Source organism: Hylobates moloch, unplaced genomic scaffold, assembly GCF_009828535.3.
Source record: "Hylobates moloch isolate HMO894 unplaced genomic scaffold, HMol_V3 SCAFFOLD_13, whole genome shotgun sequence".
NCBI lineage: Eukaryota > Metazoa > Chordata > Mammalia > Primates > Hylobatidae > Hylobates > Hylobates moloch.
Window position 1 is genome coordinate 38,133,365 of NW_026652288.1, and position 26,433 is coordinate 38,159,797.

Sequence of the window (26,433 nt, forward strand, 5' to 3'; positions counted from 1 at the left end):
TTTAACATCAGGCCCGGGCTTCTGAGAATCTGGCCCAGGGAAGCAACGTAAATACAAGAAAATCCCTGTGGCCAGGGACTTTGATCCAAGTGTTTCGAATCAGGCCCGGGGTCGGGATCACAGCTAAGCGGTTTACCAACCGTGGACCCGTGCAGGATACCATAGATGTGAGGGGTGGAGACGGCCGCAAGCAGGAGGCCAGAACCAGAAGGAAACGGAATTTGGGTGGGGGTGGGGAGCTAGGACCAGTCCCCCGCGAGGGCGTCTTGGGGATGTGGAACTCGCCCACCCAGAGGAGGTGGCTCTCCCGGGGCGGGCCCCGGATCCTAGGGGCGCGGGGCTGGCCCCGCTCCCCGCCGGCCTCGCGGCAGCTGGGCTGCCGCCTCGCCGCACGCAGCCCTCCCAGCTCCCCCGCCCGCCCTCGCTCCCGCTGGGCCCCGCAGCCGGAGGAGGGGCGGCCTGCCGCCCCCGCCCACTGGATCTCAGAGTCGCCGCCCCCGGCGCCGGGCTGCAGCCGCCACGCCCCGGGAGAGGACCGACCGCCCAGACCGCCGGTGCCGGGGCTCCCTGGGCCACGCCGATCACGGGGAGCCCCCCGACTGCCTCCCAGAGCAAAGTGGGAAAGGGAAGTTTAGCCCGCAGCTGCCGCCTCCGAGCAGCCCGCCAGGTGAGCGCCGGGACAGGTAGGGGACCCAGGTCGGGACCCAAGCGTCAGTCCCGTTCTCGCCCACAGCTGGGGCGCCCCGGGAAGGATTCCCGCGCCAGGCCCTGCCCGGAGGGGCGGGTCCCTGGGAGTCCCATAACCCGCAGCGTCCCTTCCCCGGGCCCTCCCTCGGCCTGAGGCTCCTTTAAACCCAAAGTTATACAAATGCACGTTAGAAAGCCCTAAATCTGGAAGGGCTTTGCTTTGAACGTGGGTGTTCGAACGCCCAGGCCTCTCCACCCCTGCGCTCGTCCGCGGAGGCCACCATCCAAAACCCCTGCCAAACGCTGCAAACCAACACGTGGGCGCAACAGCCCGGGGAAGGCCAGGCCGCTTTTTACCGTTGCTGGATTTTCTGTCTTCTGGCCGTTAGTCCCTTCGCAGAATCTGTGAATCAGAAGCCTTGGAGGGCGGTTTCTTGATTTAGCAACTTGAGCACATTATGTGTTTTGCTATGGCCCCAACTCTCAATTTAAATTTTGTTCTGCCAAGTTACTTTTGCAATGTTCAGTGATATGTTCTAAAGCTCTGTATACTGCCTCTTCAACTTTAGACAGCGTCTATTTACTCCATATTTTGAAAGACAAATATTATGAGAGTCTAGTTGTAAAGTAAATAATACTTGTTTAAAAATGTTCCAGTAATACACGACACAGACACGTAGGACAGGACAGAGCTTTGCATGAAAAACAACACGCCTTTAAACAACCTCTCGCTCACCACCGCCCCCAACCCCCGTCGGCCAAATACATTTTTTTGTAACTACATTACTTTTCAAAAATGGCAAGAAGTAACTCGTGATCGCTGGTGCCTCGTTTTTAACTTTTTGCACTTTTTATTCCTCTGGTATCTATTTCCAAATCTTTACAGCAGATTTTTGGATTTTTATTTCTTATTTCATCAACTTTTAGACAACGCGTCCATGGATCCCTTGCTAAAAATAGGAGACAACTTTGATCATCTCCGTGGTTTTCCTCCTCCCTATATAGTCACCTCCCTGTATAGTCAGGACATTACTTTCGGCTTCTCTATTGGCTACTTTTCTAATATAAAATAATGTTTTTAACTTGTATTTATTGTTCCATTAAATATACCTAGTATCTGTTGACTCTCTTTTTGTAAGACTTGGCTAAGGAGCTTCTTTTTAAAAAATATATTTTTAGGCCAGGCGTGCGCGATGGCTCACGCTTGTAATCCCAGCACTTTGGGAGGCCGAGGCGGGCGGATCACCTGAGGTCAGGAGTTCAAGACCAGCCTGGCCAACATGAAACCCCGTCTCTACTAAAAGTACAAAAATTAGCCGGGTGTGGTGGTATGCGCCTGTAATCCCAGCTACTCAGGAGGCTGAGGAAGGAGAATCGTTTGAACCCTGGAGGTGGAGGGTGCAGTGAGCCAAGATTGCGCCATTGCACTCCAGCCTGGGTGACAGGAGCGAGACTCTGTCTCAAAAAAATATATATATATATAGATCTATATATATTTGAGACCCCGTCTCAATCAAATCAAATCAAATCAAAACTGTGTTGCCCAGGCTGGAGTACAGTGTCATAATCATGGCTCACTGCAGCCTCGACCTCCTGGGCTCAAGAGATCCTCCCACCTCAGCCTCTTGAGTAACTAGGGCTATAGGCGCATGCCCCCCCCCCAAACCCCACTAATTTTTGTATTTTTTGTGGATACGGGGTTTTGCCGTGTTACCCAGGCTGGTCTCGAACTCCTGGGCTCAAGCCATCTGCTCATCTTGGCCATCAAAACTCCTGGGATTACAGGTGTGAGCCACCGGCGCCCAAACAAAAAGATATACTTTTAAAATAACATTTTTGTATTTATGTAAATATTAATTTCTTCAATTCTGATCAAGTTCTGCATATGGCTTACAAATCAAATAGAAAAGTTTGCCTTAATTTTTTCTATAATAAAAGTAATATAATCTCTTTTAGAAAAATGGAAAACGAAATGTTTTAGATTAAAAGAGATGAGTGAGACCTGCCACGCCCACTGGTATTTGAACCCCCATGGGGATCTTGTTAGGAGGAAACAGCCACAGAAGACCTGCTAGAGACAGTAGGGGAAATGGTTCACGGAGTGGGTATTGACGGCAGAATGGATTTTTGAGACGGAATCTCGCTCTGTCACCCAGGCTGGAGTGCAGTGGCACAATCTCGGCTCACTGCAACCTCCACTCCTGGGTTCAAGCGATTCTCCTGCCTCAGCCTCCCTAGTAGCTGGGATTACAGGCATGTGCCACCACGCCTGGCTAATTTTTTTGTATTTTTAGTAGAGACGGGGTTTCACCATGTTGGTCAGCCCGGTCTCGAAATCCTGACCTCGTGATCCACCTGCGTTGGCCTCCCAAAGTGCTGGAATTACAAGTGTGAGCCACCACGCCCGGCCAGGTTGCCCTTAATCTTAGGAGATTCATTAGGAAGTACTGAAGAGTAGTTCATCATGGCCGCCAGGCGCGGTGACTTACGCCTGTAATCCCAGCACTTTGGGAGGCCGAGGAGTTCGAGACCAGCCTGGCCAACATGTTGAAACCCTGTCTCAACAAAAATAAAAATTTAGCAGGGCATGATGGCGGGTACCTGTAATCCCAGCTATTCGGGAGGCTGAGGCAGGAGAATCGCTTGAACCCAGGAGGTGGAGGTTGCAGTGAGCTGAGATTGCGCCATTGCACACCAGCCTGGGTGACAAGAGCAAAAATCTGTCCAAAACGAAAAGAGAAAGAGCGCAAATATGGCAAAATGTGGAGCATGTAGCGATGTTCATTTGATTACTCTTTCAACTTGTCTATAGAATGAAATTTCATAGTAAAAATTGGGAGAAAATAAAGTAAGATTATTTTGAAACAAAGAGACAGAAGACATGTATACAGTAGCACAAACTATGGAGTCCTATATACCAGGATTCAAATCCCAGCAGTTTTTTTTTTTTTTCTTTGAGATGGGGTCTCACTGTGTCACCCAGGCTGCAGTGCAGTGGCACATTCACAGCTCGCTGCAGCCTTGACCTCCTGGGTTCAAGCAATTCTCCTGCCTCAGCCTCCTGAGTAGCTCGGATTACAGGTGTGCGCCACCACACCCAACTAATTTTTGTATTTTTAGTAGAGATGGGGTTTCACCATGTTGGCCAGGCTGGTCTCGAACTCCTGACCTCAGGTGATCCACCTGCCTTGGCCTCCCAAAGTGCTGGGGATAACAGGCATGAGTGAGCCACTGCGCCCGGCCTAGTTCTTTTGTTTGTTTGTTTTTTTCTATTATTCTTTTCCCTTGGTCCCACCTTATAAAACCCACCATTCTCTTACTACTCAGTGGGGGTCTCAATCTGTTTTGTAGAATGGAGGCTGCCCCATTCAGGAATCTTGAATAAAAGCCCATTAGATTTATAACTAAATTTGTTGTAATTTTGTCTTTTGACATGGCTCTGTTGCTTCTTTGCTGGGTGACCTTGGGCACATTGCTGTCATCCTCCAAGCCTTAGTTTCCCCATGTGCCTACTTCATGGGGTGGTTTGAGGCTTCTGTGAGACTTTGTAAAGCAATTCCCACATGCCTAGAGCAAAGTAAGTGCTCAGTTAACAGTAGCTGTTAGTATTTTGTGAAGGCATTTCCTTAACTATTATAGCCTGTTCACCTATGACTAACACTGTCAACGTAACTGCTGCAGCTGGGCCCATTCTTTTTCTTTTCTTCTTCCTTTTTTTTTAATTGAGACAGAGTTTCACTCTTACCCAGGCTGGAGTGCAGTGGCACAGTCTCAGCTCACTGCAGCCTCAACTTCCTGGGCTCAAGTGATCCTCCCACCTCAGCCTCCCGAGTAGCTGGGACCACAAGTGCACACCACCATGCCTGGCTAATTGTTAAATTTTGTTTGTAGAGACAGGGGCCTCACTATGTTACCCAGGCTGGTCTTAAACTCTTGGGCTCAGGCCATCCTCCTGCCTTGGCCTCTCCAAGTGCTGGGATTACAAGCGTGAGCCACTGCAGCCAGTCACCTCTCATTTTTCTAGGGATAGATTTGGAACTTGGTATTTTCTTTTTCCTTTTGCAAATTCATCGAATGATCGTGCCAGAGGTTCAGTTTTTGTCCTGCTGTGTTTCGCCTTGTTTTTTCCTAAGCACTTCTGTCCTTATCCCACATTCTTCTAGTCTCTGATGGCAGCATATGGAGGTGCCCACGTGGACTCTTCCAATCCCATAGCTGGGCGTTTGCTGCTAATCATAGTAACTCCTCACAGTGGCAGCAAACATTTGTCGAGGGCCAGGCCCTGATCTCATGAAATTTCCCTACAATCGTGAGGGGCAGGGGTTATTAGAGGTCCATCATCTCTGATCCAAAACTCTTGGGGCCAGATGCATTTGGGAATCTAGACTTTGAATTTTTTTTTTTTTTTTTGAGATGGACTTTCGTTTGTCACCCAGGCTGGAGTGCAGTATTGTGATCTCAGCTGACTGCCACCTCCACCTCCCAGGTTCAAGCCATTCTCCTGCCTCAGCCTCCCAAGTAGCTATGATTATAGGCACGCACCACCACGCCCAGCTCATTTTTGTATTTTAGTAGAGATGGGTTTCACTATGTTGACCAGGCTGGTCTCGAACTCCTGACCTCAAGTGATCTGCCTGCCTTGACCTCCCAAAGTGCTGGGATTATAGGCGTGAGTCACCATGCCCAGCCTAGACTTTGAATATTAAGCAAGTCTTACGGAGCCCATTTGATATGTTACATAAGTCCCCCAGTAGGGCTGAGGAGTATTTGTGTAATCAAACACTAATAGGCCTTCAGTGAAATGCACGTTCATTCTCAGGGGAGTAACTAAAGACTATACAAAACCTCGTGACAGCTCGAGTCAGCTCCTGCCACCGAATGGGTCTGGGAAAAACTTTTGGTTTTCTGAGCTTTTGAACATGTAGATTGTGGATGACAGATGTGGACCTGCATATTTCCCGTCTTGCAGAGGGGACATCCTCACACACAGAGAGAAAGGGCCAGCCGTGGTGGCTCATGCCTATAATCCCAGCACTTTGGGAGGCTGAGGTGGGCAGATCATTTGAGGTCAGGAGTTCAAGACTCAGCCTGGCCAACATGGTGAAACCCCATCTCTACTAAAAACACAAAAATTAGCCAGGTGTGGTGGTGTGTGCCTGTGGTCCCAGGTCCAGAGGAGGCTGAGGCAGGAGGATCGATTTAGTCCAGGAATTGGAGGCTGCAGTGAGCTAGGATCACGGCCACGCACTCCAGCCTGGGCAACACAGTGAGACCCTATCTCAAAAAAAAAATTTTTTTTTTTTTTTGCTTTTGATAATCATTCACGTTCTGGGTACTTGTGGCTTATTCCTTATTTTGTATTTGTATTATTTATAATATTTTATTTGTAATATTTGTATTATTGTGCTATATAGTAGTCCATCTTATCTTATTAATGTCTTCTTTGTATGTGCTACAGTGGACGGGCATCTGGGTTTTCCAATCTGAAGCTGTTAGGAACAATACCACCATGAATATTCTTGTATGTGTTTTCTGGCTCTGGGGTGGAGTTGCTGGGTCATGGGGCAGGCACATTTTCATTTTTACTTCAGTAAAAAATGTCCAATGGGCCAGGCACAATGGCTCAGGCCTATAATCCCAGCACTTCGGGAAGCCAAGGCAGGCGGATCACTTGAGCTCAGAAGGTTGAGACCAGCCTGGCCAACGTGGTGAAACCCCGTCTCTACTGAAAATACAAAAATTAGCAGAGCGTGGTGGCAGGTGCCTATAATCCCAGCTACTTGGGAGTCTGAGGCACAAGAATCACTTGAACCCAGAAGGCGGCGGTTGCAGTGATCAAGATCATGCCACTGCACTCCAGCCTGGGTGATAGAGTGAGATTCAGTCTCAAAAAAAAAATTAGCAGGGCAGGCGATCGGGTCTCACTCTGTCACCTGGGCTGGAGTGCAGTGGTGGGATCTCAGCTCACTGTAGCCTCAACTTCTGGGCTCAAGCAATCCTCCCACCTCAGGCTCTCAAATAACTGGGACTACACACGCGCGCCACCATGCCCTGCTAATTTTTTTGTAGAGACGGGGGTCTCACTATGTTGCCCAGGCTTGTCTTGAATTCGTGGGCTCAAGCGATCATCCCACCTCAGCCTCCCAAAGTGCTGGGATTACAAGCATGAGCCATCGCACCCGGCTGTACATTTGCTTTTACACTGTCAAGGTGGAAACATCTACAGTCTGTTCTGTTTCCGTATTTAAGCCCTACATGCTTTAACTGCAAAGTTTGCCATGTTTTTTTAATCAGCTTTTTTGAGGTGTAATTTACATACCAAAAAATTCAGCCCTGTTAAAGTGGACAACTTTGTGGTTTTTAGTGACTTCACAGAGTTGTGCAACCATTGCCACCGTAACAAAGCATGTTCATCACCCCCAAAATATCCCTTGTGCCTATTTGTAGTCACTGTTCCCAGCCTCGCACAAGGCAACTACTAATCTACTTTCTGATCAAATAGATTTGTCTTTTCTGGTCATTTCATAGAAGCACATCATATAATATGTGGCCTTTTGCATCTGCCTCTTTCATGCAGCATATTGCTTTGGGGTTTATTCATACTATAGCATGTTCCTTTTTATTGCTTAACAATATTCTATTTTGTGGACATGGCACATTTTATGTATCCATTCATCAGCTAATAGACATTTGGAGTGTTTCCAAATGTATAATGCTGCTATGAACATTAGCATACGAGAGTTTGCATGCAGGTAGAAGGTGTGTTTTCATTTCTCTTGGGTAGATAATCTAGTCGTAGAATTGCTGGGTCTCATGTAAGTTTATGTTTAACTTTTTTTTACCTTTTTTTTTTTTTTTTTTTTAGAGATAGGGTCTTATTCTGCCTCCCAAGCTGGAGGGTGGTGGTGCATTCATAGCTCACTGCAGCCTGGAACTCCTGGACTCAGGCGATCCTCCTACCTCAGCCTCCCAAAATGCTGAGATTACAGGCATGAGCCACTGCACCCAGCCATGTTCAACTTTTTTTTTTTTGGAGACAGAGTCTTGCTCTGTTGCCCAGGCTAGAGTGCAGTGGTACAGTCTTGGCTCACTGCAACCTCCACCTCCCAGGTTCAAGTGATTCTCCTGCCTCAGCCTCCCGACTATCTGGGATTACAGGCGCCCACCACCATACCTGGCTAATTTTTGTGTTTTTAGTAGAGACAGGGTTTCACCATGTTGGCCAGGCTGGTCTCGAACTCCTGACCTCAGGCCTCCCAAAGTGTTGGAATTACAGGTATGAGCCACTGAGCCTGGCCTCAACTTTTAAAGAAACTGCCTAATGGTTTTCCAGGTTGGCTGTACATCTTACATCCCCACCAGTGATGTCTGAGGGTTCCAGTTTCTTCATATCCTCGACTATACCTGTCAGCATCGTCAGTTTGAATAATAGCCAGGGTAGTGGGTATGAAGTGGTGTCTCATTGTGAATTTAATTGGCATTTCCCAGCTGGGCATGGTGGCTCATGCCCATAATCCCAGCACTTTGAGAGGTCAAAGAAGGAGGATCCTTTGATCCCAGGAGTTCAAGACCAGCCTGGGCAATATAGGAAGACCCATCTCTATAGAAAATTCAACAATTTGCTGAATGTGGTGGTGGGTGCATCTGCAGTCCCAGCTACTTGGGAGGCTGAGGTGGGAGAATCACTTGAGCCCAGGAGGTTGAGGCTGCAGTGAGCCGAGATCGTGCCACTGCACTCCAGCCTGAGCAACAGAGAAGACCATATCTCAAAAAAAAAAAAAAAAAAAAATGCATTTTCCTAATGACTAATGAAGTGGAGCATCATTTCATGTGCTCATTACTCATTTGTATATGTTCTTTGGTGAAATGTCTACTCAAATCTTTTGTCTTTCTTTCTTATTTTTTTTTTTGAGACAGAGTTTCGCTCTTGTTGCCCAGGCTGGAGTGCAATGACGTGATCTCAGCTCACTGCAACCTCTTCCTCCCAGGTTCAAGCGATTCTCCTGCCTCAGCCTCTTGTGTAGCTAGGATTACAGGCTAATTTTTTATATTTTTAGTAGAGACAGGGTTTCACCATGTTGGCCAGGCTGGTCTTGAACTCCTGACCTCAAGTGATCCACCTGCCTCAGTCTCCCAAAGTGCTGGGATTACAGGCGTGAGCCACTGTGCCCAGCCTTTTGTCCATTTTTTAACTGGGTTTATCTCATTGAGTTTTATGAGTTCTTTATATATTCTATACACAAGTGCTTTGTCAGATCTATAATGTGCAAGTACAAAAGTTTTAACTTATGATAATGTCTAATTTATCCATTTTTTCTTTTATGAATCATAGTTTTTGGTGTTGGATCTAAAAAATCTCTGCTTAACACAAGATCATGAGATTTTCTCCTGTTTTCTTCTCAAAGTTTTATAGTTTTAACTCTTAAATTTAGATGTATGATTAATTTCATGTTGATTCTGGTATGAGGTAATGGTCTAAATTCATCTTTTTGCATATAGATTTCCAGTTGTCCCAGCACCATTTGTTGAAAAGAGTCTTTTTCTCAAGAAAACCCATAAGTAAAGCCAATGTAAAGAGAATGCCCCTAGCCTCCAGGTCAAACGTATTCCTTTTTTGTGAACTTTATCAAATAGCTGTAACACAGATAGAGTTTTACGTTTTTCCTAGAATTTCTCATAGCTTTAATTTTTCCATTTTGAAAGAGGCATTTTTCTGTTAGTAACTCATTCAATCCATTTCTTTGGATTTATTTTTCTTCTTGTAGACATCCTTCCTTTTATAGTATCCTGTTCTTACTTTGTTTAGAACATCTTTGCAAATCTGTGTTCCCAGGACTAGCTACATGATTTCCATGGCCCATTGCAAAATGAAAATGCAAGGCCACTTGTTCAGAAATAATTAAGAATGCTGAGGCCAGGCTCGGTGGCTGAGGCCTGTAATCCTAGCACTTTAGGAGGCTGAGATGGGAGAATCATTTGAGGCCAAGAGTTTGAGACCAACCTGGGCAACATAGTGAGACCCCATCTCCACACACACACACAAAAAATTTTTTTAATTTAAGAGAATGTTGGCCAGGCGAGGTGGCTCATGCCTGTAATCCCAGCACTTTGGGAAGCCGAGGTGGGTGGATCACCTGAGGTCAGGAGTTTGAGACCAGCCTGACCAACATGGTGAAACCCCGGCTCAACTAAAAATACAAAAATTAGCTGGGCGTGGTAGCACGCACCTGTAGTCCCAGCTACTCAGAAGGCTGAGACAGGAGAATCGCTTGAACCCAGAAGTGGAGGTTGCAGTGAGCCAAGATCACGCCACTGCACTCCTGCCTGGGTGACACAGTAAGACTCCATCTCCAAAAAATAAATAAATAAATAAATAAGAATATTGAGGCTGGGAGCGACAGCTCATGCCCGTAATTCCAGCACTTTGAGAGGCTGAGGTGGGCAGATTGCCTGAGGTCAGGAGTTCAAGACCAGCCTGGCCAACATGCTGAAACCCCATCTCTACTAAAAATACAAAAATTAGCCGGGAACGGTGGCTCATGCCTGTAATCCCAGCACTTTAGGAGGCTGAGGCAGGTGGATCACCTGAGGTCAGGAGTTCAAGACCAGCCTGGCCAACATGGCGAAACCTTGTCTCTACTAAAAATACAAAAATTAGCCTGGCTTGGTGGTTCGTGCCTGTAATCCCAGCTACTCGGGAGGCTGAGGCTGGAGAATCACTTGAACCCAGGAGGTGGAGGTTGCAGTCAGCTGAGATCATGCCATTGCACTCCAGCCTGGGCAACAAGAGCGAAACTCCATCTCAGAAAAAAATAAAAATAAAAATACAAAAATTAGCCAGGTGTGGTGGTGGGTGCCTGTAGTCCCAGCTACTTGGGAGGCTGAGGCAGGAGAATCGCTTGAACCGGGGAGGCAGAGATTGCAGTGAGCGGAGATCATGCCGCTGCACTCCAGCCTGGGTGACAGAGTGAGACTCCATCTCAAACAAACAAAATTAATAAGGGAGAATCAGGTAGAGGACAGTATCCTGAAGATATGAAAAGGAAACCATTCTGTGCAAACTTTATAAAAAGATTGACAATACCAATTCCAGGTGCTGGCAACTGCAATACCTAAAGAATTTTTGGGAATGCAGATGGCACAATCATGCTGGAAAACTGCTGGGCATTTTCTTGTAACGTTAAATATACACCTGCCATGTGACTCAAAAATTCTACTCCTAAGTATCTACTCAAGAGCAATGAAAACGGCTGGATGCGATGGCTCACTCTTGTAATCCCAGCACTTTGGGAAGCTGAGGCAGGCAGATCACTTGAGGTCAGGTGTTCAAGACCAGCCTGGCGAACATGGTGAAACCCTGTATCTACTAAAAATACAAAAATTAACCAGGCGTGGTGGCACACACCTGTAATCCCAGCTACTTGGGAGGCTGAGGCAGGAGAACTGCTTGAAACCAGGAGGTGGATGTTGCAGTGAGCCGAGATTGCACCACTGCAATCCAGCCTGGGTAACAGAGCGAGACTCTGTCTCCAAAAAAAAAAAAAAAAGCAATGAAAACATATGTCCACACAAACACTTGTACATGAATATTCATAGCAGCTTTATTCATAATATCCCTAAGCTGGAAACAACACAAATGTCCATCGTACTGAGTGGATAAACAGGTTGTAGATTATGTGTTTAGTGGACTATTACCCAGCAATAAAAAGGAATAGACTACTGATTGATACACAACAAGTGGATGGGCCAGGCGCAGTGGCTCTTGCCTGTAATCCCAGCAATTTGGGAGGCCAAGCTGGGAAGATCGCTGAGCCCAAGAGTTCAAGGCTAGCCTGGGCAACATAGCAAGACCCTGTCTCAAAAAAAAATTTTAAAATTGGCCAGGCGCAGTGGTTCACGCTTGTAATCCCAGCACTTTGGGAGGCCAAGACGGGCGGATCACGAGGTCAGGAGATCGAGACCACAGTGAAACCCCGTCTCTACTAAAAAATACAAAAAATTAGCCGGGCATGGTGGTGGGCGCCTGTAGTCCCAGCTACTCGGAGAGGCTGAGGCAGGAGAACGGTGTGAACCCAGAAGGCGGAGCTTGCAGTGAGCCGAGATTGCGCCGCTGCACTCCAGCCTGGGCGACAGAGTGAGACTCCATCTCAAAAAAAAAAAAAAAAATTTAAAAATTAGCTAGGTATGGTGGGGTGCACCTGTGGTCCCAGCTACTTGGGAGGCTGAGATGGGAGGATTGCTTGAGCCTGGGAGGTCATGGCAGCAGTGAGCTATGATGGCACCACTGCCCTCCAGCCTGGGCAACAGAGTGAGACCCTGCCTCAAAAAAAAAAAAAAAGAGTATGAATGAATCACACAGACATTATGCTAAAGGAGAGGACAAATAACCCTAAGCCATGCCTACAACTCAAGGAATATTACAGGCATGAGCCACTGCACCTGGCCCAGATGCCTTCTTCACAAGGAGACACATACTGTGTGTATCAGTCGGGATCCAACCAGGAGACAAACCACACAGTAATTTCAACAGCGATTGTTTAATATACAGAATTGTTAACTATAATAGGGGATTAGAGTAAGAGGAACTGGTTACTAAGAAATAAAGAGAATGCTAACGAATGTAGAAATAGACTGGGCACAATGGCTCACACCTGTAATCCCAGCACTTTGGGAGGCGAGGCAGGTGGATCACCAGGTCAAGGGATCAAGACCATCCTGGCCAACATGGTGAAACCCCGTCTCTACTACAAAAAATTAGCTGGGCGTGGTGGCATGTGTCTGTAGTCTCAGCTACTCAAGGAGGCTGAGGCAGGAGAATAGCTTGAACCCAGGAGGCAGAGGTTGCGGTGAGCCGAGATCGTGCCACTGCACTCCAGTCTGGGCGACAGAGAGAGTCCATCTCAAAAAGAAAGAAAAGGAAGGAAGGAAGGGAGGGAGGGAGGAAGGGAGGAAAGAAAGAAAAGAAATAGCAGATACAAGGAGCAGCCACTCCTCCTAAGTCTAAGATAGCCCGAGAAAGATGGGAGCCCCAGGCTGAACCCCCGACCTTGCTGGAGTAGTGTTGGCCACGGCTCACCGAAGGACAAAGGCATCCCTATGGTGCGGCACCAGTAGAACGCGGCAGAAGTGCATCCAGTAAGATGGGGGGGGAAAGCAGCTGACAGGGAAGTGCCTCAGCTGAGGTGGGTGCTGCTGACTGCCATATTTCAGGAGCCATGTGCCAGAGAAACTTCCTGACACTAAAGAAACCGCACGCATGTAGGAGTCAGAGGCTGGAGAAGCATGCTCGCTGCAGGAGTAGCTGCACTGCAGGAGCCAAGTCTGGAAACTGGAAGCCAAACCCTTTCCTCCTACAACGTCTCTCCAGCGCCCTCTACTGAAAAAAATTTAGCATCATGTCAGTCAGCAAAGGAAGAAGATTTAAAGGGCCAAACTCCAATTATTATTTTTTTATTTTTATTTTTATTTTTATTTATTTATTTTTTTTGGGACGGAGTTTCGCTCTTGTTGTCCAGGCGGGAGTGCAGGCGTGAGCCACCGTTCCCGGCGCTTTTTTTTTGTTTTTTTTTTTTTTTTTAACAGCGTCCCTGGGTGGGCTAGAACCGAACTCCAGTTTCGCAGCTTAGAACAATGAGGTCGTAGGTTGATAGCCGACACACTATATGATTCCATTTACGTGAAATTATAGAAAAGAAAAATTGAATTTATAGTAACAGAAAGCAGCCGGGCGCAGTGGCTCACGCCTGTAATCCCAGCACTTTGGGAGGCCGAGTTGGGTGGATCACCTGAGGTCAGGAGTTCGAGACCAGCCTGGCCAACATGGTGAAACCCCCATCTCTACTAAAGATAGAAAACTTAGCCAGGCGTGGTGGTGCACACCTGTAATCCCAGCTACTCGGGAGGCTGACGCAGGAGAATTGCTTGAACCCAGGAAGCAGAGGTTGCAGTGAGCCGAGATCATGCCATTGCACTCCAGCCTGGGCGACAGAGGAAGACTCCATATCAAAAAAAAAAAAAAAAGTGGCCGGGTGCAGTGGCTTATGCCTGTAGTCCCAGCACTTTGGGAGGCCGAGGCGGGTGGCTCACCTGAGGTCAGGAGTTCAAGACCAGCCTGGCCAATATGGTGAAACCCTGTCTTCACTAAAAATACAAAAATTAGCCGGGTGTGGGTGGCACGCACCTGTAATCCCAGCTACTCGGGAGGCTGAGGCAGGACAATCCCTTGAACCTGGGAGGCGGAGGTTACAGTGAGCCGAGATCGTGCCACTGCACTCCAGCCTGGGCGACAGAGCGAGACTCTGTCTCAAAAAAAAAAAAAAAAAAAAAAAAAAAGATACTATTTGGTTTATTTCCGAAAGTAGCTGGACAGACCAGGTGAAAATAGAGAGAAATGTCTAAGGAGCACCAGCTGTTCGGGTCTCCTCACTTCAGCTGCTAAACTAGGATGGAAGAAGCCTCAGATGACCCAGCCCCATCCACCATCTGACGGCAAAGGCACGAGTTCCCTAAGTGAGGACCGCATAGCTGATCCCAGTCCCCAGAGCCATAAAAAAAAAAAGAATGGCTTATTATAAATATACTCTGGCAAAATTATACTCTGGACAAACCAAAAACAAACTGGTGTCATGATTCACAGAGGTATTTTTTTGTGCAGAATTTTCCAGTCAGTATAAAAAGGTCTCTGGCCTCAAAAAAACTATACAATTTGAGAATCTGCTGAGGAGATACTTATAAGCTAACTCTTAATCATTTTCACAGATTCTTCTATTTTAAAGTAGTCACATCTTTTGTTTGATGGCTTTGAGGAAAGTTTTTGGACATCTTTTTTTGTTCCTTTCCATGGACTACCATATCTGTTTTTCTTGTTTTCATCATTTTTAGCAAACGTTGAGGGTTTTGGGTATGTGTTCTGTTTTGGTGGTAGTGGTGGTGGTTTGTTTTTTTGTTTTTGGAGACAGAGTCTCACTGTCACCCAGGCTGGAATGCAGTAGTGCAATCATAGCTCACTGTACCCACGAACTTCTGGCCACAAGCAATCCTCTCACCTCAGCCTCCCGAGTATCTGGGACTACAAGTACACAACACCAGGTCCAGCTAATTTTTTAATGTTTATTTTTTGTAGAGATGGGTTGGTTTTTTTTTTTTTTGTAGGCTGGTCTCAAACCCCTGGGTTCAAGTGATCCTCCCACCTCAGCCTCCCAAAGTGCTGGGATGACACGCATGAGCCATGGTACCCAGCCCATTTTTAGCAAACCTTTTATAGAAAATGCACAAATTGCACAGCCTAATGAATCCCAGCACTTTGGGAGGCTGAGGCGGGTGGATCACAAGGTCAGGAGTTCGAGACCAGCCTGGCCAACATGGTGAAATCCTGTCTCTACTAAAAAAGAAAAATACAAAAATTAGCCGGGCATGGTGGCATGCACCTGTAATGACAGTTACTCGGGAGGCAGAGGCAGGACAATTGCTTGAACCCAGGAGGCGGAGATTGCAGTGGGCCAAGATCGGGCCACTGCACTCCAGCCTGGGCAACAGAGGAAGACTCCGTCTCAAAAAAAAAGAAAAAGAAAAAAGAAAAGAAAAAGAAAAAAAGAAAGAAAGGCAGAGGCTGCACACTCTTTTATGATCCAGCCTCAGAAATCCCTTAGCAGGCTGGTCACAGTGGCTCATACCTGTAATCCCAGCACTTTGGGAGGCCGAGGCGACAGGATCACTTGAGCCCAGGAGGAGACCAGCCTGGGCAACATAGGGAGACCCCTCATTTCTAGAAAAAAAAAAAATAAAACAAACTAACCTGGGCATGGTGGCATGTGTCTGCAGTCCCATCTACTCAGGAGGCTGAGTTGGGAGGATCACTTGAGCCCGGGAGTTCGAGGCTTCAGTGAGCCATAATCACGCCACTACACTCCAACCAGGCGACAGAGTGAGACTTTGTCTCTTAAAAGGAGAGCGAGAAAGAGAGAATGAAATCCCTTAGCAATGTCACTTCTGCAGTGCTCTGAAAGTTGAGGCAGTTGCAAAAGCCTGCACGTGCCCGGGGGAGGAATGTGGACCCCACAGCTTCACGAGCAGTGGTGAACTGAAAGAGCGTGTCAGACAGGAAATGTTCTCATAGCCACTTCTAAAAATACAGTCTGCTGTAGTAGCATCCTGGGTCCCTTTGGGTAGCTGAGTACCAGTAGCATTGCCCAGTCACTCTGACAGCCAGTAACCTTCCTCCAAACACACACTTTCCCAAAAACCCTGGAAGCAGGCAGTACCAGGCCCTACTTGTCCTATTGTGACCCAGCCAGTAGTTGGCATTCAGTCTTGCAGTGGGTACTTTTCAACCTTTCCCAAAAAAATTGGCCAGAAGACCCTCTCAGGCTTATTCTCCAAAATAAACCTGTCTTTGACTGTTGAGCCACTTTTCGTGTTTCTTTCCTCTTTCCTTTTTTTTTTTTTTTTTTTTGAGACAGTTTCACTCTTGTTGCCCAGGCTAGAGTGCAGTGGCACAATCTCAGCTTACCACAACCTCCACCTCCTGGGTTCAAGGGATTCTCCCACTAGCCTCCCAAGTAGCTGAGACAACAAGAGCATGCCACCACACCTGGCTAATTTTGTATTTTTAGTAGAGACGGGGTTTCACCATGTTGGCCAGGCTGCTCTCGAACCCCTAACCTCAGGTGATCCACCCACCTTGGCCTCCCAAAGTGCTGAGATTACAGGCATGAGCCACCATGCCTGGCCACAAACTTTTTTTTTTTTTTTTTTTTTTTTTTTTGAGACAGGGTCTCACTCTATCACCTGGGCTGGAATACAGTGGCCCCTTCACGATTCACCACAGCCTCGACCTCCCAGGCTCAGGTGATCCTTCCCCCCTCAGCTCCCAAGTAGCTGGGACTACAGGTGCGTGACACTATGCCTGACTAATTTTTTTGTATTTCTTTTGTAGAGACAGGGTTTCGTCATGTTGCCTAGGCTGGTCTTGGACTCCTGGGCCCAAGCAATCCTCCCGCCTCAGCCTCCCAAAGTGCTGGGATTACAGCAGGCGTAAGCCACCACACCGGGGCCCCATACAAGCATTTAATATGGTTTGTGTGGTATAGCTGAGGGCTCATACAGTACATTTCTTGAACATCTCTGCTCCTTGGTGAAGTCAGGCTGTCCTCATTGGGCGAGGGGCCTACCCCCAACCCCAGAGATCCTCCTTTTGCCAGTGGGAACACACTCCTAAGGAGAATAGGAACTGCCGGGCGTGGTGGCTCAAGTCTGTAATCCCAGCACTTTGGGAGGCCGAGGCAGGCAGATCACAAGGTCAGGCGTTCGAGACCAGCCTGGCCAACATGGTGAAACCCCGTCTCTACTAAAAATACAAAAATTAGCCAGGCATGGTGGCAGGTGCCTGTAATCCCAGCTACTCGGGAGGCTGAGGCAGAGAATCGCTTGAACCCGGGAGATGGAGGTTGCAGTGAGCCGAGATCGTTCCACTGCACTCCAGCCTGGGCGACAGAGTGAGACTCCATCTCAAAAAAACAAAAAAGAAGAGTGGGAGCTAAGAACTCCTCCTAAGAAGAACTCCAGGAAATTAAACTCTGGTGAACATCACACCCGTGCCAGGCAGGCTGGTAGACTTGTTTATAAACCTCAGGGAATTATTTATTTACTTTTGAGACAGAGTCGCTCTGTCACCCAGGCTGAAGTGCAGTGAGTGGTGTGGTCTTGGCTCACTGTAACCTCCACCTCCCGGGTTCAAGCGCCGGGCCCTAGTGAACTATTAATGCAACTCAGAACCACCTGGAGAAAAGCGCAGCTTGGTCTTTGTAAAGTCTGTCTCTACAGCTTCATTCTTTCTGCAGTAGGAATAAAGATGATGTCAGGGGCTGGGCATGGTGGCTCACACCTGTGAAAATTAATATTAATATTTTAAAAATTAATGTGAAACACTAAATTATGTTAGTTGCCATTATTATGACACATCATTTTTTAAATGTGACAGCAACTATTTTATTTATTTATTTATTTAGAGGCAGAGTCTTGCTGTGTGCAGTGGCATGATCTTGGCTCACCGCAACCTCCACCTCCGAGGTTCAAACAATTCTGCTGCCTCGGCCTCCTGAGTAGCTAGGATTACAGGCTCCCGCCACCACGCCTAGCTAATTTTTGTATTTTTAGTAGAGACAGTTTCGCCATATTGGACAGGCTAGTCTTGAACTGCTGACCTCAAGCAATGCACCCACCTCCGCCTCCCAAAATGCTGGGATTACAGGCATGAGCCACCGCGCCTGGCTGACAGCAACTATTTTAGCTGTGACATTTCATTTAGTGGCATTTATTGGCCCTTATTAAGCCACTGTGCTGAGCATTTAAGCTGGATCGGCTCGTGAATTCCATCATCTTGTTTAATGGGCAAAACTCTCCTTTGAGGGTGCCCTTTAATGATCTAATGCTTGTTATCTGCATGTGCCCAATAAGTGCTCAATTCATGTCAGCTATTGTCATTTTTAAACAAATTAAGGTTTTATTTAAAAAAAAAGAAATAAGCCTGTATCAGGCAAGTAGTCCATGAATGCAGCAAAAATTCCTGACATCATCTTTTTTTTTTGAGACGGAGTCTCAGTCTGTTGCCCAGGCTAGAGTGCAGAGGCACGATCTCGGCTCACTGCAACCTCCACCTCCCAGGTTCAAGTGATTCTCCTGCCTCAGCCTCCCGAGTAGCTGGGATTACAGGCGCCCACCACCACGCCCCGCTAATTTTTGTATTTTTTGTAGAGATGGGGTTTCGCCATGTTGGCCAGGCTGGTCTTGAACTCCCGACCTCAGGTGATCCGCTCACCTAAGCCTCCCAAAGTGCTGGGATTACAGGTGTGAACCATCATGCCCAGACTAATATTAAATTAATATCACTCTTGTTTAGGAGCCTGCAGGGGCTTTTCCTAAGTGCTTTAAAATACTCCTTTCATCCTCACAACAGCCCTATGATGGAGGCGCCGTTAGCAGCCCCATTTTCAGAAAGGGAAACTGAGGTATAAAGAGATTAAGTGACTTGCCATTGGTCATATATTTTATAGCAAGAAGTGGAGCTGGAGCCGAACACAGTGGCTCACACCTATAATCCCAGCACTTTCGGAGGCCAAGGCAGCAGGATCCTTTGAGCCCAAGAGTTTAAGACCAGCCCGGGCAACATGGTGAAATCCTGTCTCTACTAACAATACAAAAATTAGCAGGGCGTGGTGGCACGCACCTGTAGTCCCAGCTAATTGGGAGGCTGAGGCACGAGAATCACTTGAACCTGGGAGCCAGAGGTTGCAGTGAGCTGAGATTGTGCCACTTCACTCCAGTCTGGGTGTCAGAGGGAGAGTCTGTCTCAAAAAAGGAAGGAAGGAAGGAAGGAAGGAAGGAAGGAAGGAAGGAAAATGTTTTAGAAAGAATGGAAGCAGAAAATACTGGGTAGACAGCTTTTTTGAGAAGTTTTACCACAAAGACAAACAAAGACGCTGGATGTGGTGACTCATGCCTCTAACCCCAGCAGTTTGGGAGGCTAAGGTGGGAGGATCACTTGAGCCTGGGAGGTTGAGGCTGCAGTGAGCCGTGATCACACCACTGCACTCCCGCCTGAGTGAAGAAGCAAGACCCTGTCTCAAAAATAAAGATAAAAAATAACATTCTCAGGCCAGGCGCAGTGGCTCATGCCTGTAATCCCAACACCTTGGGAGGCTGAGGTGGGCGGATCACCTGAGGTCAGGAGTTTGAGAACAGCCTGGCCAACATGGTGAAACCCCATCTCTACTACAAATATAAAAATTAGCCAGGTGTGGTGGCAGGCGCCTGTAATCCCAGCTACTCGGGAGGCTGAGGCAGGAGAATTGCTTAAACGCAGGAGGTGGAGGTTGCAGTGAGCTGAGATCGTACCATTGCACTCAAGCCTGGGCAACAAGAGTGAAACTGTCTCAAAAAAAAAAAAAAAAAAATTTTTGGCCCGGCACAGTGGCTCACACCTGTAATCCTAGCAGTTTGGGAGGCTGAGGCAGGTGGATTACTTTAGGTCGGGAGTTCGAGATCAGCCTGGCCAACATGGTGAAACCCTATCTCTACTAAAAATATAAAAATTAGCCAGGCGTGGTGGCAGGGGCCTGTAATCCCAGCTACTAGGGAGGCTGAGGCAGAATCGTTTGAACCCAGGAGGCAGAGGTTGAAGTGAGCTGAAATCGGCCACTGCACTCCAGCTTGGGCGACAGAGTGAGACTCCATCTCAAAAAAGTAAATAAATAAAAAATAACACATTCTCTTGCACACACCCTTGCCCCCTTTGGCTTCCTCCTGCATGAGACCCCGGTTAAATCCAGCCTTCCTCTCTGCCGTGCCTGCACCCACACAGCTCGAATGAGCTAAAAAACAACACAGCCCCCTGGCTAGACTAATTTCAAGTCTGTGAACTTGACCCTCAGGCGGACCCCAATGCTGCCTGGCAGCCATATGACATTTCTCTGATCCCCTCCTTCCTCCTGTCTTCTAGACAACTAATTTACACCTTTTCCCTTCTCCTCTAATCCTTTCCAACACCTCCTCCCCGCCTTTCATTCTCCCTTGGCTTATTTTGCAGAGAAAATGCAAGAGATGAGAAGTGAACTTCCACAGCCGCCCCCACCTCTACCACCTACCTGCACCCTTGCCCACACCCGTTTTCCTGCTGTGACTGTTCCATCACCTGCTCCCACCTTCCCGCCCACTTCCAGCCACCGTCCCTGGTTCTCACCTCTCTCTGCTGCTCGTTCAGTTTCCCCCATGCACTGGATCTCCTGTTAGCCCACACAGCATCCTGTCTCCCATCTCAAAACAAACCCTCTCTCTTTTTTTTTTGTTTTTGTTTTGTTTTGAGACAGGGTCTCACTCTGCCGCCCAGGCTGGAGTGCAGTGGCGCGATCTCAGCTCATTGCAACCTCTGCCTTCTGGGTTCAAGCAATTATCTTGCCTCGGCCTCCCGAGTAGCTGGGATTACAAGTGCACATCACCACACCCAGCTAATTTTTGTATTTTTTGTGGAGATGGGGTTTCACCATGTTAGCCAGGCTGGTCTCAAACTACTGACCTCAAATGATCTGCCCACCTTGGCCTCTCAAAGTGCTGGGATTACAGGTGTGAGCCACCATGCCCAGCCCAAACCCTCTCTTGACCTCACCTCCCCTTATAGCTACAGCCCCACTTTTTTTGCTTTTCTTTTTATTTTATTTTAGAGACAGGGTCTCGCTTTGTTGCCCAGGCTGGAGTACAGTGGCACAATCATAGCTCACTGCAGCCTCCAACTCCCGGGCTCAAGCGATCGTCCCACCTTAACCTCTGGAGTAGCTGGGACTACAGGTGGGCACCACCACATCTGGCTAATTTTTTTATTTTATTTTTTGTACAGATGGAGTCTTGCTGTGTTGCCCAGGCTGATCTCAAACTCCTGGCCTCAAGCAGTCCTCCCACCTTGCCCTCCCAAAGTGCTGGGATTACAGGCATGAGCCAGCGTGCCAGGTCAAGAATGTTTTTAATGATTAACCATGGAATTTAAGCTGGCTAAGGAAGAAATGAGGGGATGGGAGGTGAGGGGGAGTAAAAAATGAAAGGGACAATGGATGGGAGATCACAGTGGGTTGGAAGGATCGTGCGAGTCGGGCACTGGAGGGAATGAGGTGGAAAGAGAAAGTGATGGGTGGAGAGTGAGTGTGTGAAATTGAGGTTCCGAAGAGGCTGCTGTTACTGAAACAAGGTCTGGGTTTGACTATGAGAGGGAGAGGTTGGGGAAGGATAAAGTCACTAGAGGGAGGTCAGGGAACAGAGAGGTTGGGGCTGCAGAAGAACTATCTATCTGGTTATAGAAATCACTGAGAATGATGCTAAGAGCAGCGGGAGCGGCCGAGAGCCCAGAGCTAAAATTAGGGAGAAGAGAGGAGTCATGATCTGGGTCAACAGATGACACACGAGGCAGGGTAGTGATGAGATTCGTCGCTGGGGGTTTTGGGGAGGGTGGAGAGAGAATGGTCAGGAAGCAGCTCCCAGGAGCACGGAGACCTCCCCACTTGGAAGGCCCACAGGAGAGCTGGGTTCCAGTTAGAGCAAGAAGGTGGTAGGAATGTTCAGAGAAGTAACTGAGGCAAGAAGAGATTTTGCTGAAGATAGGTCATGGGTTCCAAAGGTCACAGTAGTTGGAACACATTGGGGTATGGGGTAGAAATGGTTTCTTCCGCAGTGGCTTTCCTTGTGGGTCTGTAACCCAATCCAGGTTTGGCCACTCGACATTCGAAAGCCAAACTCAGGTCAGGCGTGGTGGCTCATGCCTGAAATCCCAGCATTTTGGGAAGCTGAGACAGGTGGATCACTTGAGGTCAGGAGTTTGAGACCAGCCGGCCAACATGGTGAAACCCCATCTCTACTACAGAAATTACTGGCTCGGTGTGGTGGCACACACCTATAATTCCAGCTACTCGGGAGGCTGAGGCAGGAGAATCGCTTGAACCCGGGAGGCGGAGGTCGCAGTGAGCTGAGATTGTGCCACTGCACTCCAGCCTGGGCAAGAGTAAGACTCAGTTTCAGAAAAGAAAGCCAAACTTGGGCCGGGCGCGGTGGCTCAAGCCTATAATCCCAGCACTTTGGGAGGCCGAGGTGGGTGGATCACCTGAGGTCCGGAGTTCGACACCAGCCTGGCCAACATGGTGAAACTCTGTCTCTCTTAAAGATAAAAAAATTAGCCAGGTGTGGTGGTGCATTCCTGTAGTCCCAGCTACTCGGGAGGCTGAGGCAGGAGAATCACTTGAACCTGGGAGACAGAGGTTGCAGTGAGCCGAGACGGGCCACTGCACTCCAGCCTGGGTGACAGAGTGAGGCTGCCTCAAAAAAAAAAAAAAATAGAAAGCCAAACTCAAGAGAGATGACAGTTGGTGGGAGGCAAAGCAAGTTTATTTGGAGAGCCAGCAGACCGAGAACACAGTGGACTATCATCCTAAAGTACCATCTTAAATCAGTACAATTTTATTTTTTAAGGGCAGAGGGAAGAGAAGGGCATTGTGATCAAGAGGTGACCAACAGGCCAGGCGCAGTGGCTCATACCAATTCCAGCACTTTGGGAGGCTGAGGCAGGAGGATCACTTGAACCCAGGAATTCAAGACCAGCCAGGGCAATGTACTGAGACCCCGTCTCTACAAAACAATAAATAAATAAACTAGCTGGGCATAGTGGCATGCATCTATAGTCCCAGCTACTTGGGAGGCTGAGGCAGGAGGATCACTCGAGCCCAGGAGGTAGAGGCTGTAGTCCTGGTTTCTAGCTCCACAAAAAAGTAATAATAATAAAAATAAGGAGGTGACCACTGCAGACATCTGAGTGCCAGCTAGGGTCCAAAGAGGTTGGTGACTTCTTTGTCCTTGGTTGGGTCACAATGCTCCTATAAATCTTTGAAAAAACAGGCTGGGCGCGGTGGCTCATGCCTGTAATCCCAGCACTTTGAGAGGCTGAAGCGGGTGGATCACAAAGTCGGGAGTTCGAGACCAGCCTGGCCAAGATGGTGAAACCCCGTCTCTACTAAAAATACAAAAATTAGCTGGGCGTGGTGGGGGGCGCCTGTAGTCCCAGCTACTCGGGAGGCTGAGGCAGGAGAATCGCTTGAACCCAGGAGGCGGAGGTTGCAATGAGCCAAGATCGTGCCACTGTACACTCTAGCCTGGGCAACAGAGCAAGACTCTGTCTCAAAAAAAAAAAAAATCTTTGACAAAACATAGTTGTTTACATACTTCTTTAATCCCAGAGTTAGTTTTAAAAACTACATGATTGCTGTTTTTGCATATTATCTCAGCGGTCTAAAATTAACCTAGCCTATGGGCAGGAATGGGTAAAGTCCCCTTAAACAAAAATGGGGTTATAAGTTCTTTTGCCATTTCACTGGCATATACGTGAAGCGCTTAGCCTGACACAAGTGAACGCCAGACAGAAGCCGTGATCAGCGGTCCTGATGGGGGTCAGAGTCAGACCAGGGGTCTTTTACCCAAGTGGGGAAGACGGGGAGAGGCCCAGGATCAGAGAGGGAAATGGGTCCCTGGTTGCCCATGGACCTAATTGGGTCTCTCCAGCAGTAGGGGCCTTGCGCCCTGGGAGGCAAGGTAGGGAGTGGGTGGCCTGGCTTCGCTGACCCGCCTACCGACCCCTCTCGACCTGCAGGACTCCGGCTGCTGGAGATGGGCGCCCGGCTCTCGCGGCGACGGCTGCCGGCGGACCCGTCCCTGGCCCTGGACGCTCTGCCCCCTGAGCTGCTGGTGCAGGTGCTGAGCCACGTGCCGCCACGCGCCTTGGTCACGCGATGCCGCCCAGTGTGCCGCGCCTGGCGCGACATAGTGGACGGGCCCACCGTGTGGCTGCTGCATCTGGCCCGCGACCGCAGCGCCGAGGGCCGCGCACTCTATGCAGTGGCCCAACGCTGCCTGCCCAGCAACGAAGACAAGGAGGAGTTTCCGCTGTGCGCCCTGGCGCGCTACTGTCTGCGCGCGCCCTTAGGCCGCAATCTCATCTTCAACTCCTGCGGAGAGCGTGGGTGACGGGCGCAGGGCTCAGGAGGCTGAGGGGGGGGGGGCGGGGTGAGCGAGGCAGGGGAGGGGCCGGGACAGAATCTGAGAGACAGCCAATGGGCAAGGCCGCTGGATGAGCCAGGGGGCGGGGCTGAGGGACGCAGTGCCTGGGCGGTAGGCCCGATGGGCGGGGCTGGAGACGGTGGAGCCGGGAATCCGAACGAGTGGGCGGAGCAAGGCAGGAAGACCCTGGCTGGGCCAGGGGAGAAAGCAAGTAGTTTGATATGCAGAGGGGATGCATAACAGGACAGGGGCCAGGCGCGGTGGGAATGGCAACGCTTTGGGAGGCCAAAGCAGTAGGATCGCTTAAGCCCAGGAGTTGGAGGCTGCAGTGAGCTATGATCGTGCCATTGCACTACAGCCTGGGTAACAGAGACCTTGCCTCAAAAAAAAAAAAAAAAAAAAAAGGGTGGGGCACAGTAGCCCACGCCTGTAATCCCAGCATTTTGGGAGGCTATGGTGGGAGGATCGCTTGAGGCCAGGAGTTTGAGACCAGCCTGAAGAACAAAGTGAGACTCTGTCTCTAAAAAATTTAAAAATTAGGCCGGTCGCAGTGGCTCACGCCTGTAATATCAGCACTTTGGGAGGCCGAGGCAGGCAGATCACCTGAGGTCAGGAATTCGAGACCAGCATGGCCAACATGGTGAAACCTCGCCTGTACTAAAAATACAAAAATTAACTGGGTGCGGTGACAGGCACCTGCAATCCCAGCTACTCAGGAGGCTGAGTCAGGAGAATCGCTTGAACCCGGGAGGCAGAGGTTGCAGTGAACTGAGATCATGCCATTGCACTCCAGCCTGGGGGACAAGAGGGAGACATAAAAAAAAAAAAAAAAGAAACTTAAAATTTAAAAATTAGGCCAGGCACGGTGGCTCACGCTTGTAATCCCAGCACTTTGGGAGGCCCAGGTGGGCAGATCACTTGAGGTCAGGAGTTCGAGACCAGCCTGACCAACATGGTGAAACCCCATCTCTACTAAAATACAAAATTAGCTGGGTGTGATGGTGTATGCCTGTAATCCCAGCTACTTGGGAGGCTGAGGCAAGAAAATTGCTTGAACCTGGGAGGCAGAGGTTACAGTGAGCTGAGATCATGCCATTGCACTCCAGCCTGGGCAGCAAGATCGAAACTCCGTCTCAAAAAAAATAATAAATTAAAAAATTAAATTAGCCAGGCGTGGTGGCATACATCTGTGGTCCTAACTACTCTGGAGGCTGATATGGGAGGATCGCCTGAGCCCAGGAGTTTGAGGCTGCAGTGAGCTATGATGGAGCCACTGCACTCCAGCCTGGGCGACAGAGTGAGACCCTGTCTCTCTCTCTCTCTCACACACACACACACACACACACACACACACACACACACACAAACACACAATGAAGAGCAGGACTGAAGGAGAAAGAGCAAGTAAGGGTGGCTGAAGAGAAGCTGAGTGCATGGGCAAGGCTGAGAGTCGCAGTTGTGGGGTAGGACCAGGAATACAGGATAATGGGAGGAAGAGTCAGTAGGAGAAGCCGGGGGGATTGGATCACAAGAGGGAGAGGCTGGTGGACAACACAAGCTGGGTGGTTGTGGGGTCTCTGCTGCGCAGGCTGGCAGGTGAACCATATGTTCAACTCTTGTTTTCCCACAGAGGGCTTCAGAGGCTGGGAGGTGGAGCATGGCGGGAACGGCTGGGCCATAGAAAAGAACCTAACACCGGTGCCTGGGGCTGCTTCGCAGACCTGCTTTGTGACATCTTTTGAGTGAGTGGCCCAAGTGAGAGGCCCCGATCCCTGAGGCAAGGGCCCCAAAGAGAGAAAGGGACCCTACCCCCCACACTGTCCTCATCGTCACCTTCGCCCGCTCCTTCCCCCATTTATTTATTCATTGATTTATTCCATCAATCAACAAATACTTGTTGAGGGTACTGTTTTATGTGCCAGAGATACAAGGAAAAATCAGGAAGGTTAGCAACCACAGGCAACAATGCTCTGTGCAACATCGCCTGCAGTTTGTGAGACACCATCTGGACTGCTCTGATCTAAAGACAGGGTTTTGGGCCGGGCACGGTGGCTCTCGCCTGTAATCCCAGCACTTTGGGAGGCCGAGGCGGGCAGATCAATTTAGGTCAGGAGTGCGAGACCAGCCTGGCCAACAGGGGGAAACCCCGTCACTACTAAAAAGACA

General features: G+C 48.8%; 1 protein-coding gene across 2 annotated transcripts in view; it reads left to right on the top strand.

Moving 5' to 3' along the window:
• The first annotated feature begins 339 nt into the window (after window positions 1–339).
• The window catches only part of FBXO17 (F-box protein 17), a 32,385-nt gene continuing 6,291 nt past the window's right edge, over window positions 340–26,433 (top strand). The window contains exons 1-3 of one of the 2 annotated variants that reach the window (XM_032172999.2): window positions 340–667; window positions 23,861–24,226; window positions 25,898–26,009. In XM_032172999.2, coding sequence (XP_032028890.1) covers window positions 23,878–24,226; window positions 25,898–26,009 — 461 coding nt within the window. In that variant the 5' untranslated portion in view covers window positions 340–667; window positions 23,861–23,877. Of the gene's footprint in view, window positions 668–19,623; window positions 21,184–23,860; window positions 24,227–25,897; window positions 26,010–26,433 lie in introns of those variants that run through there. The other variant, XM_058426995.1, reaches the window with a different exon arrangement.